This window comes from Cyprinodon tularosa, unplaced genomic scaffold (assembly GCF_016077235.1).
Source record: "Cyprinodon tularosa strain WSP-4 unplaced genomic scaffold, ASM1607723v1 ctg37, whole genome shotgun sequence".
Lineage (NCBI taxonomy): Eukaryota > Metazoa > Chordata > Actinopteri > Cyprinodontiformes > Cyprinodontidae > Cyprinodon > Cyprinodon tularosa.
Genome location: NW_024039085.1, coordinates 1,871,129 through 1,886,233, shown reverse-complemented (window position 1 = coordinate 1,886,233; position 15,105 = coordinate 1,871,129). Strand labels below are relative to the sequence as shown.

Sequence of the window (15,105 nt, the reverse complement as noted above, 5' to 3'; positions counted from 1 at the left end):
AGATAAAACATGTTAATGCGTGTGTGGATGAGCGCGCCGCGCGTTCACGGCTTCGTCTGGGGAGACGCGCCTCTCCATCCACGACAATCCGCTCTTTCTCCGTGGGCCACATCAGCAAGGATATAAGCGATAAGGTAAGCCTTATATATTATTATTATTATTATTATACGCATTATTTCCCTGCATGTGGCTGCATTCATTTTAAAGATAAACCGTCCCTGTGGGAGAAGCTCATCTAGGCTAATTTAGGAGAGGGGCGCGCATCATAGGTGATACATCCGTCCATTTGAATTATATTTAACAATCGACACACTTGTAATTTTTATTTATTTGTTTGTTTTTTACCAAATGCACTAAACACTCAAAGAAAATAGGTTAAAATGGACGTAAAAGCGCATTTATTTTAAATGGAGGCCTATTATCAGAAAGACTGTCTGCATTTTTTAATTATCATTTTATAATCCCCCACTATGACTGTTATTGCATGTAGGAGACGTGTCAGGTGTAATGCATGCTCATTTTCTTTGTTGATCAGGAGTATTTAGCTTCACAGCACCTCAGATCATCACTGATCCACCCTGAGTCCTGGATTTTCATTATCTCACTCCATTTTTCTTGCACAGATGTCAGGAATGAAGCAGCTGGTCGCAGCATGCTGGACCTGCCTGCTGATCTCCGCCTTCCTGTGTGAGCCTGCGCTCTCTAAAGGAGGTCGTGGAGGCTCCCGGGGCTCCTCTCGTGGATCCCCCTCGCGCAGCTCCACGGGAGGCACCTACCGGGGAGGAGGAGCCTACGGTGGGACGCGCTCTCGCTTCAGGGTCGCTGGACGATCGTCACCGGTGAGGGTGGCGAGCGCTGCTGCGGCCGGAGCCGCGGTGGCTTTAACTGCGGACAAATGGTACGCGTCCGCTTACCGCCGCAGCAACACGGACAGCTCCGACGAGCAGCTGGATTACTACAACAGGACCAATTACTTTGATGCACTGATGTCAAGCTCAACTCAGAACGGATCATTTCTCTCCAATGTTGTTCATGTTATTATTGCAACAGTTTCCACAAAGTATGGACTGGCGTTGGACTGTATACTGTAAAAATAAAACCCGTATTTTATGATACATTCCTGATCATAAGCCCAAAGTGGAAGGACTCAGTAAAAAAATACATTACTCTGTCATTTTATACCAGTGGAAACAAGCATTCCCTCACACAGTTTATCTTGTAAGGAGTGAACCATGCAAAATGTTCTATAACTGAGAGCCAAATATAACTGTTTTCCTACAGTTATTACTATACTGCCATTTTATTTTTGCTTACAAAACATTTAATATAGCACTAGAAAAATGCAAAGTCAACTCAGACTGTGTTCAGTGCTCTACACCTCACCTACAGTTTTATGGGGTGTGCAGACTTTGATCCAATGATAAAACCTCTTGGTGGCACATGAATAACAAACTGAAATCAAGTGGGAACCAGCATAATCCGGTCTAAAATTAAATCGCTCTTACTGAATGAGAACCTTTGCTTTTTTTTAAGGTATGTTGCACAACTATTATATCCACAAAAATATAGGTGTTTTGAATAATTTATGTCCTAGACAAAACATTTCCCTTTACAACTTTCCTTTATCGTTGGTTTGAGATGCATCACAAATATAATCAAGCAGATGTCCTCTTCATTACTCCTTTTTCCCATTTTCCTCTTGTGTCCATCCTTCCCAAGTATCTCTCTCAGGAGCAACAGACTGTTCCATCGCTATAAGTGCACTCTAATATAGTCTGCAACACGTGTACATATCAAATACAAGGATTTGTATCACTCTTTCGGCAAATAAATAAACAGTTTGAATCATACCGACATCCTCTTTTCTGTCTTACAAAGATAACTTCTCAGATTGTTTCTGTTAAATAGTTTTATTTATACACAATATGGGGAAGCAGACATCTGCCTTGTATCAGATGAGACATAAACTATTCTCTTTTGTTGACATTTAAGTAGTGAAAAAAATCAAAAAATTTAAGACTAGTCCAGCATTACTTGTCCCAATTCTCCTTTCCTAAAAGCTCTGATGAAATTGTATGCTGCTGCTGTGTAGTTTGGAATGGTGACAGTGATGTTTCCTAAAAGAAAAAGAAAGAAAAAGAGCTAATTATGTTCAGTATTTTTATAAAATCATAAAATTGGTAAATGTGTAGTGAAGAGTGTCATGCCATTTCACTGTGGGTGTTTATGAAATGTAAATATATGTAGAAACAAGCTTAATCTGACTGAAAATCTGCAATACTTCCACCTTTAATTAGAATTATTTAGTTAGCAAATAAGTTTGATTTTTAGCTCAGATGTAATAAAGCTGGAACTTTATCTTTTCTTTTCTTAAGATGAGTCTCAAATTAAGCTTCGTTGGAAGAACACTCCTGGTTTGGCTTAAAAGAAAATTGACTAAAAATGAGAATCTTATGACCATTGCCAAGCATGGTAGAGGATCTCTGATGCTGTGGGCACGTTTCTCTTCCTCAGATCCGAGGGAAACTGCTTAATAATACACCTAAACTACTGCAATGGGAAATCTAAGGGTAGCTGCTAGAAAATCAAAAATGGGTTTTCACTGGTTCTTCAGCATAATAATGATCCAAAACGACCCGGTCAGGAGGAGAAATGGTTTATATGACATCAAATTAACCTTCTGCAATGACAGTCTCTGATTAGGTTAGAAGAACTGTACACAGAATAATGATCCATCACTCAATCTGCTCCAACATTCTCTAAAATGTTCCAGAATAAAGAGAGCTTTTCTCCTGTTGGCAAAACTAGACAATATATTCAGAGCTATGCTGCAAACAGGATATAAATACTCAAATTAAATAAGTTATTAGTTTCAGTGGCAGAACATGCTGCTAGAATAAAATGAAACATATCATTAATTTACATGTACCTCTGTAAGGAGGTTAAGGCTGAATTAATACACAGAATTCCTTAACGAGCGATTTTATAAAGCATATGAACTCTGCGGGCAGTTCTCCATAATTGTGATCAAAATATAAATCTCTCGTCATCAAGTGGCAGCAAAATTAGATTTTGATTCTTCATAGAAAAACTTTTAAAAAGCCAGGAAATATCACAAGTATTAGAACTATAACGGACCTAATACCTTTATGTTATCTTTGTGTCGTCCTGGTGCTGGCAAATATATTTTATTATCTTAGAACCTTACTGTGTAGATAACAAAATGATCTGAATCTAAACTGTATATTAGAAACTGCACAAGCTAGGTTGGCCTGTAGGACTCTCTCTTTCTCACCAACTCCAGTGATGGCTTTGACTCGCTGAGTCTTTCCAAGTTTCACAGCGATGCGTTTAAGGACATGCTGGATGTCATCACTTGGCTCTGAGAGGTCATATTTTTCCACGTACCTGTAGCCAAACACCCAAATAGTTAAAAACATAAAAGGTAAGAGATAAACACATCAGAGAATTCCACTTGCAGTTAAGTATTCAAAAAATGAATAGTCAAATTTATACCCAAACTTTCCAAGCCTGTTCAAAGAAAAGAGCAGGTAGTCTGCGATGATATCTTCACCCACTAAATGGTCCAGAATAGTTCCTGAGGGAGAAAATCTGCCATAAAATCTCTTACAAAGAAAATGGAACAGATTTCCCACTAACTCTTATATTGGACGTTAACAGCTCACCACAGAGAGCCAACTTCATGCCAGTTTCCACGTTCTCGATCTTAGGAGGTAATACACCGGGGGTGTCCAGCAGGTACATCAATGGTCTCTCTGACACCTGAGAACAATGGCTTGTTTAAACTGCACAGGTATGCATGCACAAAGACAATGGACCCACAAAAATAAATGGGTTCAGACACCTGGATTTTAGTCAAGACAGCTCTAGTTATCCCTGGCTCCCCACCGACTCGGGAAGCACGGCCTGAAATTTGTATAAAAAACACACCATTAAGTGTTACGGAGGCTATATATCACAATCTTATAATTAACCAAGTAAAATTTATCACCTTTTTTCAAATTTGTTCTTCTCAGCGAGTTAATAAGTGATGACTTCCCTACATTGGGGACTCCAATCACCATCAGGCAATAATCTCTATTCTGAAAGTGTTGCAAAAAGAAAGTCAAAGGGAAATCCCTCAACAACTCAAACAATTACCAAATAAAGAAGGATGAATTCTGTATAATATTTCTGAATTATGCAATATTGTAAAATATGCTGTCGCATAGATTTGCTCTTATGTATTCTGTGAGATAAGGGATGTGAGAGGTTATCTGAGCGGGTTTAGATACACAGAGAATCTGAGCTTACAGTGCATTGTAAAAACATCAAAACCCCTCAAATGTTCCCACATTGTGCCAGAAATAAAATATAACATTTTTTTGAGTGATTACTTAAAAGGCATCACAAGTGTAAGGAAAATCAAATGCTGTTTTTTAAATCCCCTACAAGATAAAAAACAAACAAACAAAAAAAAAAAATCTAAATTTGTGAGTTTGGATTTATTCCATGAATCACTGTGCAGTTACACTTCTTCCAGCTGGTCATTCTGTTTGTAAAATAGCCCAAGCTCAATCAAAGCTAATAGACGAAGTGCTCTTGAATGTTAATTCATTCACATCATATTCTCAAGTGGATTACTTTGACAAGGACACTCTAACACATCAAACTGCTTAAATATATATATACTCCATATATATGGAGCTTAAATATAAATATAAATATGCTCCATTGTAGCTCTCTCTGTTCGTCCTGCTGAAAGTTGAACCTCTGCCCCAGTCTATGGTCTTTAACAGACCCTAACATATCTTTCTTCCAGGACATCCATGTATTTAGCTCCATCCATCTTCCAATATCCTTCGACCGACTTCCCTGATACTGCTAAAGAAAAGAATAACTGCAAAGCGATGCTGCCAGCACTCTTTATAACAGTGTGTTAAGAGTACAATGTGTAGCTTCCTGTCATATTCTGCCTTTTGGATGGCGCTCTGTTTCATTGTGGTCTCATCTGACTAGATATAAATGTGTTTTCTGAGCTTACAGTATAACTAGTATAACTCGTGTCTTAAACAAGACCTCTTCTAGATGTGCTTCAACAATGGCTTTCTTCTCACCTCTTTGCCACGTAGGCAGGATTTGTGAAATGCCGAAAAAATCCGCTGCATTTTATTGTAATTTCAGTACCAAATTTAAAGCGTTTTTTCAGGTAATCACTTCTGAAAATAATTTTATATTCCCACATTACTATTTTGCACTACTACAGTAGAATTAAATCAACTTCAAACAAGTACAGATTTAACAAAGTAGGTCTACCTCTTCTCTGTTAAAACGGGGACTGGTCTCCATTATTTCCAACACCATTGGCACCAGCTAAAAGAAAATAAGACAGGGAAAAATAAAACTTCATACTTTCATTTAAAATCACTATGTAATTTGTTAACAGTGAAGACGGTGTATACCTTTTTGATGTTGTCGTCTCGTTGCTTCAAGCAGTCTGTGAAAATAACATTACTCACTCCATCTTTTTCTAGTTTCTTCAGGACTTTCTGTAGTTTTAATGCAAAACAATAGTGTGTGGTTTAATTTATATATATATCTATATGTATATAGATATATATATATATATACAAACATAAAATAATATATATATGTAAGCAAGACCTTTTACCTGCTTGTAGGATAGATCAGCAAGATCCATCTTGTTTAGAACAAGAAGATGAGGTCTGACATTTAATGTGTCCTGAAATATGGGGTTTCTTCCAGACAAAGGGATTTGCTTACTATTAAGAAAACTTTTTTTTTAAAGTAAACTTAGTCAATGACTATGGAAAGGACATATAATCTATATAAATGGTGTAGCTTAGTTTCTTGTTTTTATGAGATAAAGTTTATTAATACATTCAGATTTCTACGTTTCCATTAGGGCCTGACTATATATGAAAACACCAATGATAAAATGTACTAAAGACTTGCACTTTAACTGCGATCTAGTGGTACCACAAAATGTAACAATGTCAGCTTTGGTAGAATGATTAACAATCATCCCACTGTCCTTTAAAGCCATGAAATACAATAACTAAAATCCAAAGCTAAATGTATCAATCTATGAGCAATGAATGTTGCCAAAAACAATAATTGTGTGTTATATGAAAGAAAATTATGACAGCAATAGTTACAGAGGGGGCCACTAGAAAAAAATAAATAAAATAGGGCCACTTGAAAAAAAAAAAAAAGTTTACTGATTTTTCTGAGATTTAAGTCAGAATTTTGACATAAAAGTCAGAATTCTGATTTTTTTGCCTTATGAAACTCAAATAAAATAACCAGTTAACTTTTTTTTGTGTTTTTCCAGAGGCCCTAATTCTCTTCCGTAAATAGTTGATTACAGGAATTTGAAGTCATGCCTATTTCATTTAGAACATTAAATAAATCATTGTACTAATTTTATAAATAGGTAGTTAAACTGTACAGATTTTTTTTCATAAAAACCCTGCACAAGGAAAAAAAAATCCTCATATTTATGTATAATAAATAAGCCTACTAACATTGTAGAATAATGACAAATCTAATGGCAAAGACATAATTAGGTTTAATTTAAGTTAAGGTAAAGGCGTCAGAATAAAGGATATTCTGGCATCATGGATTTCTATGATGCAGTCCACATTCTTGAGGTTGGCTTTCATCTGCTTTAGCCCTGCAATAATCATAACCTTTAGCAATCATTCAAAAAAATATATATTTATCCTCGAGTCTGGATATGTCACCTTTTGCCATGTGTCCTGGGAACCAGTGAGCCACATCTCGACCTCCAAAGTCGAACACAGTCCTAAACTTGTCGACATTCCTGAGGGCCTGGTACAGTCTCATCACAACAAAAATGCAGTTCAAACTAACTTCTGGGGATTCATGTATGCGATAGTTTTTACTAAGGGGGGGAAAAAAAAAACCAAACACTTTCTATGTACTTGTGTATTTACGTACCGACTAGAAAATAACCCCAGAACACATTAGTTCCGCAGCGTTCCAATGACATCACATAATGGTTATCTCACGGGTTACACAGCAGCGCCCTCTGGAGGCTTATAGACAAAGAGCATTTTCTGTTGAGAGACAAGGCCCTCTGCGTCTTAACGTTATTTTCCTTTCTTTTATTTTTTTTTTTATAAAAAAAAAAAAAAGTCATTTTCTTGTCTAACAAGCCGTTGTATGGGTATTGCCGAATGTATGCATTTCAGAAAGCTACTGTAAAGTAGAAAGAATAAACAAAACATGTTTAGCAGAGGTGAGTGCGTGGTAACTATAATTACTTGAGTAACACAACAACAAAATTATTCTTAGGAATACCCCAACCGTACTTCTTTAAAACCGTTACCTGAGAAATATTAATTTTATTTTTATGAAGTTTCATCGATACATCAATGAATATAGAACATATTTCACCCTAAAGTACTATTTGCTGAGCTTTCAATGTCATAAAAATATCTGTCTATAGATATCTAAATAAATCTATATCTATATGACATAGATCTATATAGTATATATATATATAGATGCAGATATATATACATTTATTTTTTAAAGCTACTTGTAATTCTGTTATGTTCAGGCAGTGCTGTAATTTTTGGGTGCTGTACCTACTTCGGATAGACAAAAAGATCTGCAGCGGAGAATCCTATGAATGAGAAGTTACTGTCAGTATGAATGAAAAACTTAAATGAACGAATAGTTTTGTTAGAAATGTCTGAGCTTTTTTGTGGGAAACATTAAATTATATGCAAGTGCAGAGTGAATGAAAAACATTTTACAAAATATATGTTGAATCTAGATTATTATTATTATTACTATAAATTACTAATTCTATTAATTATACTGATATGCTTCCAAAACAATTTTTTTTGGGGGATCTTTAGAAATGCAGGTAAAAAAAAAAAGTTTTTCATAGACAGCTGCAGAACAAAATGTGTCCCTTCGCCGATACTATAGTCCAAATAAAGATGTAAAAATGACATACGTAGGATTTATTCAGTAAATTACAGTCAGATTATAAACAGTAAAAAGACAAACAAAAAAATAAAGTGATTCATTTTCAGCACTACATATTTGGTGTTCAGGTGAGTCTCAGTTTATTTGGAGAATGCCTTCTGATAAGGCTTGTCAGGCTGAAAGTACTTTTTAAACTTTAAGCAGGTATTACACACAAATTTCTGCATCACACATGTTTTTTTTAATTGGTCCAATCTAATATTCTAATTCCAAAATGTAATTTCTTCATAAGCAGTAAGTAAAAAAATTAATTACAAATAACTCAGAAACAAAGGCTTGAAAACATCAGTCTGTGTGTAATCCGTCTGTATGGGTTTAATTTTGTGAAATCGGTCACAGAAAGAAAAGAACTAAAAAAAATTTAAAAGCTGCAAGCACAGCAATGTATGCATTACTGCATGATCCACTAGTTCAGCCAAGCATTTCCTCATCTCTAGTTACCTGAATTGAGTCATTTGAAAAAAATAATAATTTTCACTGTTAAAGTTATTCTCCACAACATTCTTTGTAATTTATGTCATTTAGCAGTAAGGCTCATATTACTTCATCTTTTTAATGGCTGTTTTAAAGCTTGGATGTGGGGCGCTCAGAGGGATGACTGGAAGAGTAGTGGGAGACGAGTCGGTCAGCTTCTCTCCACCCAGTGAGAAGCGCTCCATGGACGGTGGAAAAGTAGCAGAGGTGTGTTGCCTCCCCAGCGAACAACACCTGCAGGGGCTTGAAAGAAGATAAAAAAGTTACAACCCCCCATTAAACTCTAAATATTACACTTATGAGGAAATAACATAAAAACACTTTATAGAAAAATTAAATGCAAAAAAAAAAAATCAGAAGTAGAGTACAAATAATTTATATTTATCCCTACCTGCTAACAAGCAGAGCAACAAGTACAGAATATAATTGAAATCATGGTGATATATTTATAGGACATGCTTCTACATTGATGCAGCTTTTATTTGTGAATCTGCAAAAACCTTTGAGTAGGATGGAGGGATTTTTTTTTCAGTTTTTAGGGATTCTGAATATCGGAACATTGGATCCCACATGTCAGATAGTGAACCATTAATGCACATATACATTAACATACTCGAGCATGCGATCCTTTCTGTGGAAGAGGCTCCATCATGTTCTCCAGGTCCTGCTCTGAGCAGCCCGTTGCCAGGTGGCTGTAGGATCCGTTTGTCCAGGGGTCGTGGAACCAGCGTGAGCGCAGGACTCTCCGTGGAGTGATGGAGGGATTCCCTGATGGCAAACATTAGAACCAAAACATCATGAAATAAATTGGCAACTGAAACTGTTTACAGTGATAAGAGGCTGAGTTGTTTATCATAAAAACACAAGAAAAATAGGATTGCAAAAATAAAGAGAGATTATAAAACTTACCAGTGAATCTGCGGATAAGCTGTGTGATAGCAAGTGTGACCTCTTGCTCAGACAGTGTCTCCATATACTCAGACTCATGCCCTGCGATCCAGCCGCAGACAAGGTGCCCATACCTGAAAAACAGAACAAGAAAACACAGGTAATTCCAACTGTGAAATTTTACTTAAACTGGTCAGGATTTGTGAGAGATTCATCTAAGCAGACCTCTCAATGGGTTTTGCCACTGTGAAGCCAAAAAGCTTCTTTATCCAGGATCTTTGGACATCAGGCACCTGATCCACCAGTTCATCCTGATCCAAAACAGACAATAAAATACAACAAGGATGTTTTTACTGGGAAGAAATCCCTCTGAATACTATCTGATGTAGAAGTTGTGCAGCCGACTGTCTCACCTCATCCTCCCAAACCAGCTGAATGGCATCACAGTCAGCATCCCACCACGGCGCGTCAAACTCCACAAATATTTTGTTGTTGGTTCCAAAGCCCAGCCTCTGGATGGAGTGCAGCTTGTGAAGGGGGAGCGGAGGCTGGAACAGGCTGGAATGGTGTCTCTTTAGGTATCCTAACAAAACAGGATTATTCAGCAGAAACCCTGAAGAACTGATTAAAGCTATTTTATGTCCTGATAGGATTGAAGAATGAATCTGGGTGGGACTACAAAATAAATTATAGCTGTTTATAAGCCAATACTGCTTTACAGAAATACATAAGGTTTATTTTTAATTGCAAATACCTAAAGGCACTGTTACAATAACATGATCTGCCACAATCCTTTCTCCATCCTCACACTCCACCGTTACTGAGTCTTGTTTCTCCTCAGTGTTGCTCCAGTGGACGCACCGCACAGGTCGGTTATAGCTCACTAAACCATCAGGGAGCTCTGCCATCAGGTTAGTAATGAGACCTTCATAACCACTTAACAGACAAGGAAAAAAAAGAGCAAAAGAAAAAAAAAATAACTGAATGGATAAACTGCAAATCAACAAGTTTCTGGCTCATCGGCCATTAAAATACATAAAGATAAAAGTTAATGTTATCAACACACCTGCTAAATAAGGGACAAAAATTGATTCCAAAAAGTTTTAATAATCCTAATTTTAATTGTACCCTCAATTTAAGGCAATTTATTTGACTAAATAAAGTTATTACAAGTTTTGAGCCAATTTAGAGGCAAACTTTGCATAAGTTTGTTTTTTTTTTTCCTTTATTGTACACCTCTAATGTACTTTCCTTTGTGCTTTTAGTCTTTTATGTTTTGTCTAAGTGCAGCACTGACTTCTTTTGCTGCTGAAATGGGCTATAAATACTGTATGAACTTGCCTTGCCTTGCAGCAATTTGGCGCGACCTAGAGGTAAGACTGAAACCTAAATCCAGCTCATGAGCGCCACATGAATCTTGGCTCATATAGACTTGGTAAACTGTCTGAAAGAATAAAATGATTTTTAATGGCAAGATTGTTTATTTTTATATTTATTATTTATATAATTTCCCTTAAGAATTAACAAAGTATGTTTTACTGAATTAAATTTAGATTAGAGAATCACTCCCCCTCTTTTTATTAAATAGCAATAGCAAAATCAAAACTGGTATTTGTTTTCTGGTCTTTTCCAAAATCAGTTTTTATTGTTATTATCTCACCATAATGACATTTTTCTAAAACACCGGCTCTAACTCCATATACAATATACAGACATAAGTTAAAAAACCCTTACATAAAAAGACAAAGAGGCAAGCTTCCTTAGAGGAGATTTTAAAATGTAAAAAAAAAGAACATAAGTAAATAGAAAGTGGCATGGTGTGCAGCTCATGAAGTTGGCTGGAGGTTTTATTTTTTTATTTTCATCAGGGATGTTTAGAGCCATCTTGTATTAAGAAAATAACTGTTTCTGGGTCTAATTGTTTTTGATTTAATGTTTCTAAATTGTTATACAAATAAATTCAGGCATTAAAGCAGAGTTAACATAAGAAATAATGGTGACCAGATATTCTGGCTTTGATATCAATGGCTTTGTTGTTACTGTGGTTATAAATAAGACATGAAACAAAGGGCAAGATAATATTAAGATACTGTTGAATGTAGCTCTGAACATAAGCATCAGATTTTTCCTCACATATTCTCTATATTTTCCCAACACTCTCCCTGAGCTCTGTGACCTAAATGACTTCAATCTGGATCAGTGCTGGAGATATATATATAATATAAACATATCAATAAATGAACGCACCCTGGGAACGTACAGTCCAAGCCAGGCAGGATCTTGTATTGGCCAAAGGCCCCCAGACCCACCTCATCCAAGCTGTGGGCCCCATTAATACAGCACTCTCTCTTCAACATGCTACTGATCGCACACAGCTGCAGTGATCTGGTGGCTGAGTCCAAGTCTTTCCATCTCTCTGCAGCTCGTTGTCTCACCTCCATACAGACAGCAGCAAAACAACAAATCATCTCAGCAGCAGCAAGAACGTCTCAAATCAATAGTTATTTTTCTTTTTAGGTTAATAAAAGTTAATAAAACAAACCTCTGAGCGTATGAAATCTCCCACACAGGGATAGGGCTCGCCTTTTTGATTCTGAAACTCTGAACTTTCACCAAGCAGCTCAGTAAATAACTCAGCAGCTGGAGAGATGTCCTCGACATTCAGCTTCCGACCTGCATAAGCACAAAAACTTTCTTAAATGTTTGATGCTTGGTGCACAAACGCACCAGCATATAGTCGCAGATTTTTCATTTTGATACAGCAACAAAAAAATACATATTTGACAACGTGCAGTTTGTTTAATCTTTCGAACTTTCATACCAAATCAGATTGTTGACTACCTGAACTGCTGAAGATGTTGGAAACCCAGGGCAGATGTCCTCCAGTGTCCAAGGCCTGGTTCTCGAGGGTCAGGGCCTCTGGATCTAGGAGCCCATACTGGCGAGCTAAACAAAACACTGGGTTCCCCTCAGAGGGTCCATGGATCCAGTTTGCCCCAATCTCAATGACTTTATCACCTATGCAAGACATGTTTTAAAAAAGAAACTATAAACTGGACTTTTTTTTCTTCCCAGAAACTTTAGTGACATTTCAAATTAAAAAGTTATACTGTTAAGAACTGTCTTGATTACGAACCATTAAATATGAGAATTCATGTGATTGGAAAAAACAATTTCCTATATATCCCTTCATAATATTCTAATATGAGTGCTGATTTTCAAATAGGTATTCACTTAGCCGTTCTACATTTACTAGGTTACACAGTATGTGGGTGAGAGGGGTTGCCGACTGTTTTGGAAGAGAGACCAGACTCCCTCCAATTAAATGTTCTTTCAGCATTAAGCTGTTTTCTTCCAATGTCTGTAACTTGTTACAGGCATTAGTTAGAGTAATCGGGTGTGACCACAACAGGCTGGATTATTGTATCTGGTCTCCCTTAAACATAGAATAAAGTGCTGGCTTGAATCAGGAACACCAGATTCCAAGATTTTGCTGGATAAGACTTAAATGTATTTTTTTTTTCTGTAAACATCATGCTGTTACTGGCTTCTATCATTATATTTCTCTCACTTTTAAATGTGATGATTTTCATAAACACATAGAATTCCTTTTAAAGCTCTCACATAATAGTTATTTGTATAAGTATTACTTATTTATTACTTAAATAACATTTATATAATGTTAATCCATAAACCTTATACCCAGGTCGTGTTTTCTTGAGTTTTTTTTACCATGTTGGCAAAGCTGTTATATGAAGTACTTGTAGGTAAACTACAGCTTTACAGTTAATAAGTTTAGGATAAAACTCCTGACCCCCTTTTACAAACGCATAACAAGGCTATAGATAAGGCTTTATTGTTCTAGAGTAAAGACAACCTTTTAAGTTATCTTCAGTACCAAGAACAGCAATGTAAATGCAAAGGTCATGTCTTATGAAATTATGAATAATGTTTTACAGAAAAAACAGCATAGATCATGAGAAACAAACAGACGGAAACAGGTGGATCTGAACCCATTTCATGTAGACCAACTTGTAGAAATTAGCCCTGGTGTCCTTCAGATGTGAATCAGAGACACGTCACATCCAAAAAGCCTTTATACACACACGTCTTTATGTGACTAATACAGCAGGATGCACAAACCCTTTTAGGATTTATCTCCAAAAATCTCCATTTAAACAAGACTTTAAAAAGAACGCACCAAACAAACTTTACAGCCATTCTGAATAAATTCAGTAAATTGTACATGTGTATGTACAGAAAGCCAGGAGGAATGCACTGTGATGAAAGAAAAGTACAGACTGTCTTTTTTTTCTTGAGTTTTCTGGAGCTAAAACTGCTCTAAGAACCTTTAAGTAGACATAAGTAAAAAAAAAAAAAAAAAAAAGAAAAGAAAAAGTGTTTTAACTATTTCTGCCATGTCAGTTTTGAAAGAAATTGATCAAGCTCATAAATAAAAATAATCCATTCCTCAAACTAGTTTCAGTTATTTTTTTATTTAGTCTAAATTATACACACAGTTTTATACATAGACACTGTAGGTGGGTAAGAAATAAAACACAAGTTGGGATAACCCAAGTGGGCACAGTGAGGTGATTTTCTGTATATTCCACTTTTTTTCTTTAAACAAAAAAACATTTTGCTCTGTTTAAGTGGGGAGGCACCTCATCCCCCATACAGTAGTGGATTTACAGGCCCTGGGAGGCAGGTTACATTACTTGTCACTAGTATCTTTTAACTACCACCACATACATTATATATACATTTTATAGTTTAATGAAAAAAGTGATTCTAAGTATAGGCGCTCCCCCCCCCCAAAAAAATGCGTGTTATTGATTTATGTGAACTTTTTCTATATATTTAAAGTCGTAGGGAAGTCATATTTAAATTTTGTCAAATGTTGTTTTTGATAACTTTTGCAATGTTGTTGTGTAATTTTCTTCTTGTTTCATTATAGAGGTTAATTCTGCAAAGGGATATTGCGAAATCTTAATTTTAAAAACATCTACCTGCAACCTGTGGCTTTAACTGAGTGGTCTGTCAGCCAATTTCAGGGTAAATTTACAATACCCTAAAAAAATGAATGTGTCTCAGGACATTAAATTCTCCCATTTCAACTTAAAGAACCGAGTGAAATAAATGATCGTCTTTAATTAGATCGTGATTGGTTATGTATCGTGTCCATCAGACTCACCTAATCTGCCCGTTTTAATGCGCCCCCCGCTCCTTCCGGTCGCTTCCAGTATCCGGACATTATTGAACCCAGATTTAACAAGCCTGTTAGCTGCCGCTATGCCTGCGATCCCACAGCCTACAACTACAATATTTACGTTCCTATTCCCAGCCATAGCGGCACACTTCCTCTGAAAAGTCTCAGCTTCCTACTTCCTCCTGACCGACGGAAGTGCTTTCTGGTTCAGGCTTTCAAAATAAAAGCCTTTCTAAACTCAAAATTTTCCAAAGTTATTGAGAAAATAAACAAGTGCCTATTTTGTCTTTCTGTTATATTTCCAAAATTTAATATCTTTACAGTAAATATGACCCCCCCCTCAATGCTGACAAAAAGAACAACACAAACACCGGATTAATATAGAAACATTATTTAATCATCTCTTTGTAGAGAACATTAATTTTATAGCTCTGCTGAAATAAACCTCTCAAACGACAATAGTGTACCAGTAAAATATTAATAATAAA

At 36.2% G+C, this 15,105-nt stretch overlaps 3 protein-coding genes across 3 annotated transcripts; 1 reads left to right on the top strand and 2 right to left on the bottom strand.

Annotated features, from left to right (window-relative positions):
• Position 1: 1 nt before the first annotated feature.
• sprn (shadow of prion protein) lies at positions 2-1,850 on the top strand. Its single transcript, XM_038296350.1, has 2 exons — positions 2-134; positions 624-1,850. The coding sequence occupies exon 2, from the start codon at positions 624-626 to the stop codon at positions 1,089-1,091; it is 468 nt and encodes a 155-aa protein (XP_038152278.1). The 5' UTR covers positions 2-134; the 3' UTR covers positions 1,092-1,850.
• A 44-nt stretch (positions 1,851-1,894) lies between these two features.
• mtg1 (mitochondrial ribosome-associated GTPase 1) lies at positions 1,895-6,997 on the bottom strand. Its single transcript, XM_038296334.1, has 11 exons — positions 6,768-6,997; positions 6,633-6,697; positions 5,672-5,776; positions 5,463-5,549; positions 5,317-5,373; positions 4,013-4,103; positions 3,866-3,927; positions 3,687-3,783; positions 3,517-3,598; positions 3,296-3,408; positions 1,895-2,117 (listed from the first exon to the last, which is right to left on the bottom strand). Exons 1-11 carry the CDS (start codon positions 6,868-6,870, stop codon positions 2,020-2,022), a joined length of 960 nt encoding a protein of 319 aa, XP_038152262.1. The 5' UTR covers positions 6,871-6,997; the 3' UTR covers positions 1,895-2,019.
• Positions 6,998-8,000: 1,003 nt separating this feature from the next.
• LOC119790698 (peroxisomal N(1)-acetyl-spermine/spermidine oxidase-like) lies at positions 8,001-14,850 on the bottom strand. The gene is made up of 10 exons (XM_038296357.1): positions 14,603-14,850; positions 12,250-12,426; positions 11,951-12,081; positions 11,656-11,843; positions 10,163-10,344; positions 9,822-9,991; positions 9,634-9,719; positions 9,430-9,542; positions 9,134-9,288; positions 8,001-8,763 (listed from the first exon to the last, which is right to left on the bottom strand). The coding sequence occupies exons 1-10, from the start codon at positions 14,754-14,756 to the stop codon at positions 8,611-8,613; spliced, it is 1,509 nt and encodes a 502-aa protein (XP_038152285.1). The 5' UTR covers positions 14,757-14,850; the 3' UTR covers positions 8,001-8,610.
• Between the last annotated feature and the right edge of the window lie 255 nt (positions 14,851-15,105).

Bases quoted from the DNA above. Each gene is read 5' to 3' on its own strand.
- sprn (XM_038296350.1), top strand. From the start codon at position 624: ATGTCAGGAATGAAGCAGCTGGTCGCAGCATGCTGGACCTGCCTGCTG.
- mtg1 (XM_038296334.1), bottom strand. From the start codon at position 6,870: ATGAGACTGTACCAGGCCCTCAGGAATGTCGACAAGTTTAGGACTGTG. The intron at 5,374-5,462 runs GTATACACCGTC...ATTTTCTTTTAG, and splicing joins GAGACGACAACATCAAAAAG to CTGGTGCCAATGGTGTTGGA. The intron at 3,784-3,865 runs GTGTCTGAACCC...CATTGTTCTCAG, and splicing joins CTGTCTTGACTAAAATCCAG to GTGTCAGAGAGACCATTGAT.
- LOC119790698 (XM_038296357.1), bottom strand. From the start codon at position 14,756: ATGGCTGGGAATAGGAACGTAAATATTGTAGTTGTAGGCTGTGGGATC. The intron at 9,992-10,162 runs GTATTTGCAATT...CTGTTTTGTTAG, and splicing joins TATTGTAACAGTGCCTTTAG to GATACCTAAAGAGACACCAT. The intron at 9,543-9,633 runs GTCTGCTTAGAT...TCTGTTTTTCAG, and splicing joins GTGGCAAAACCCATTGAGAG to GTATGGGCACCTTGTCTGCG.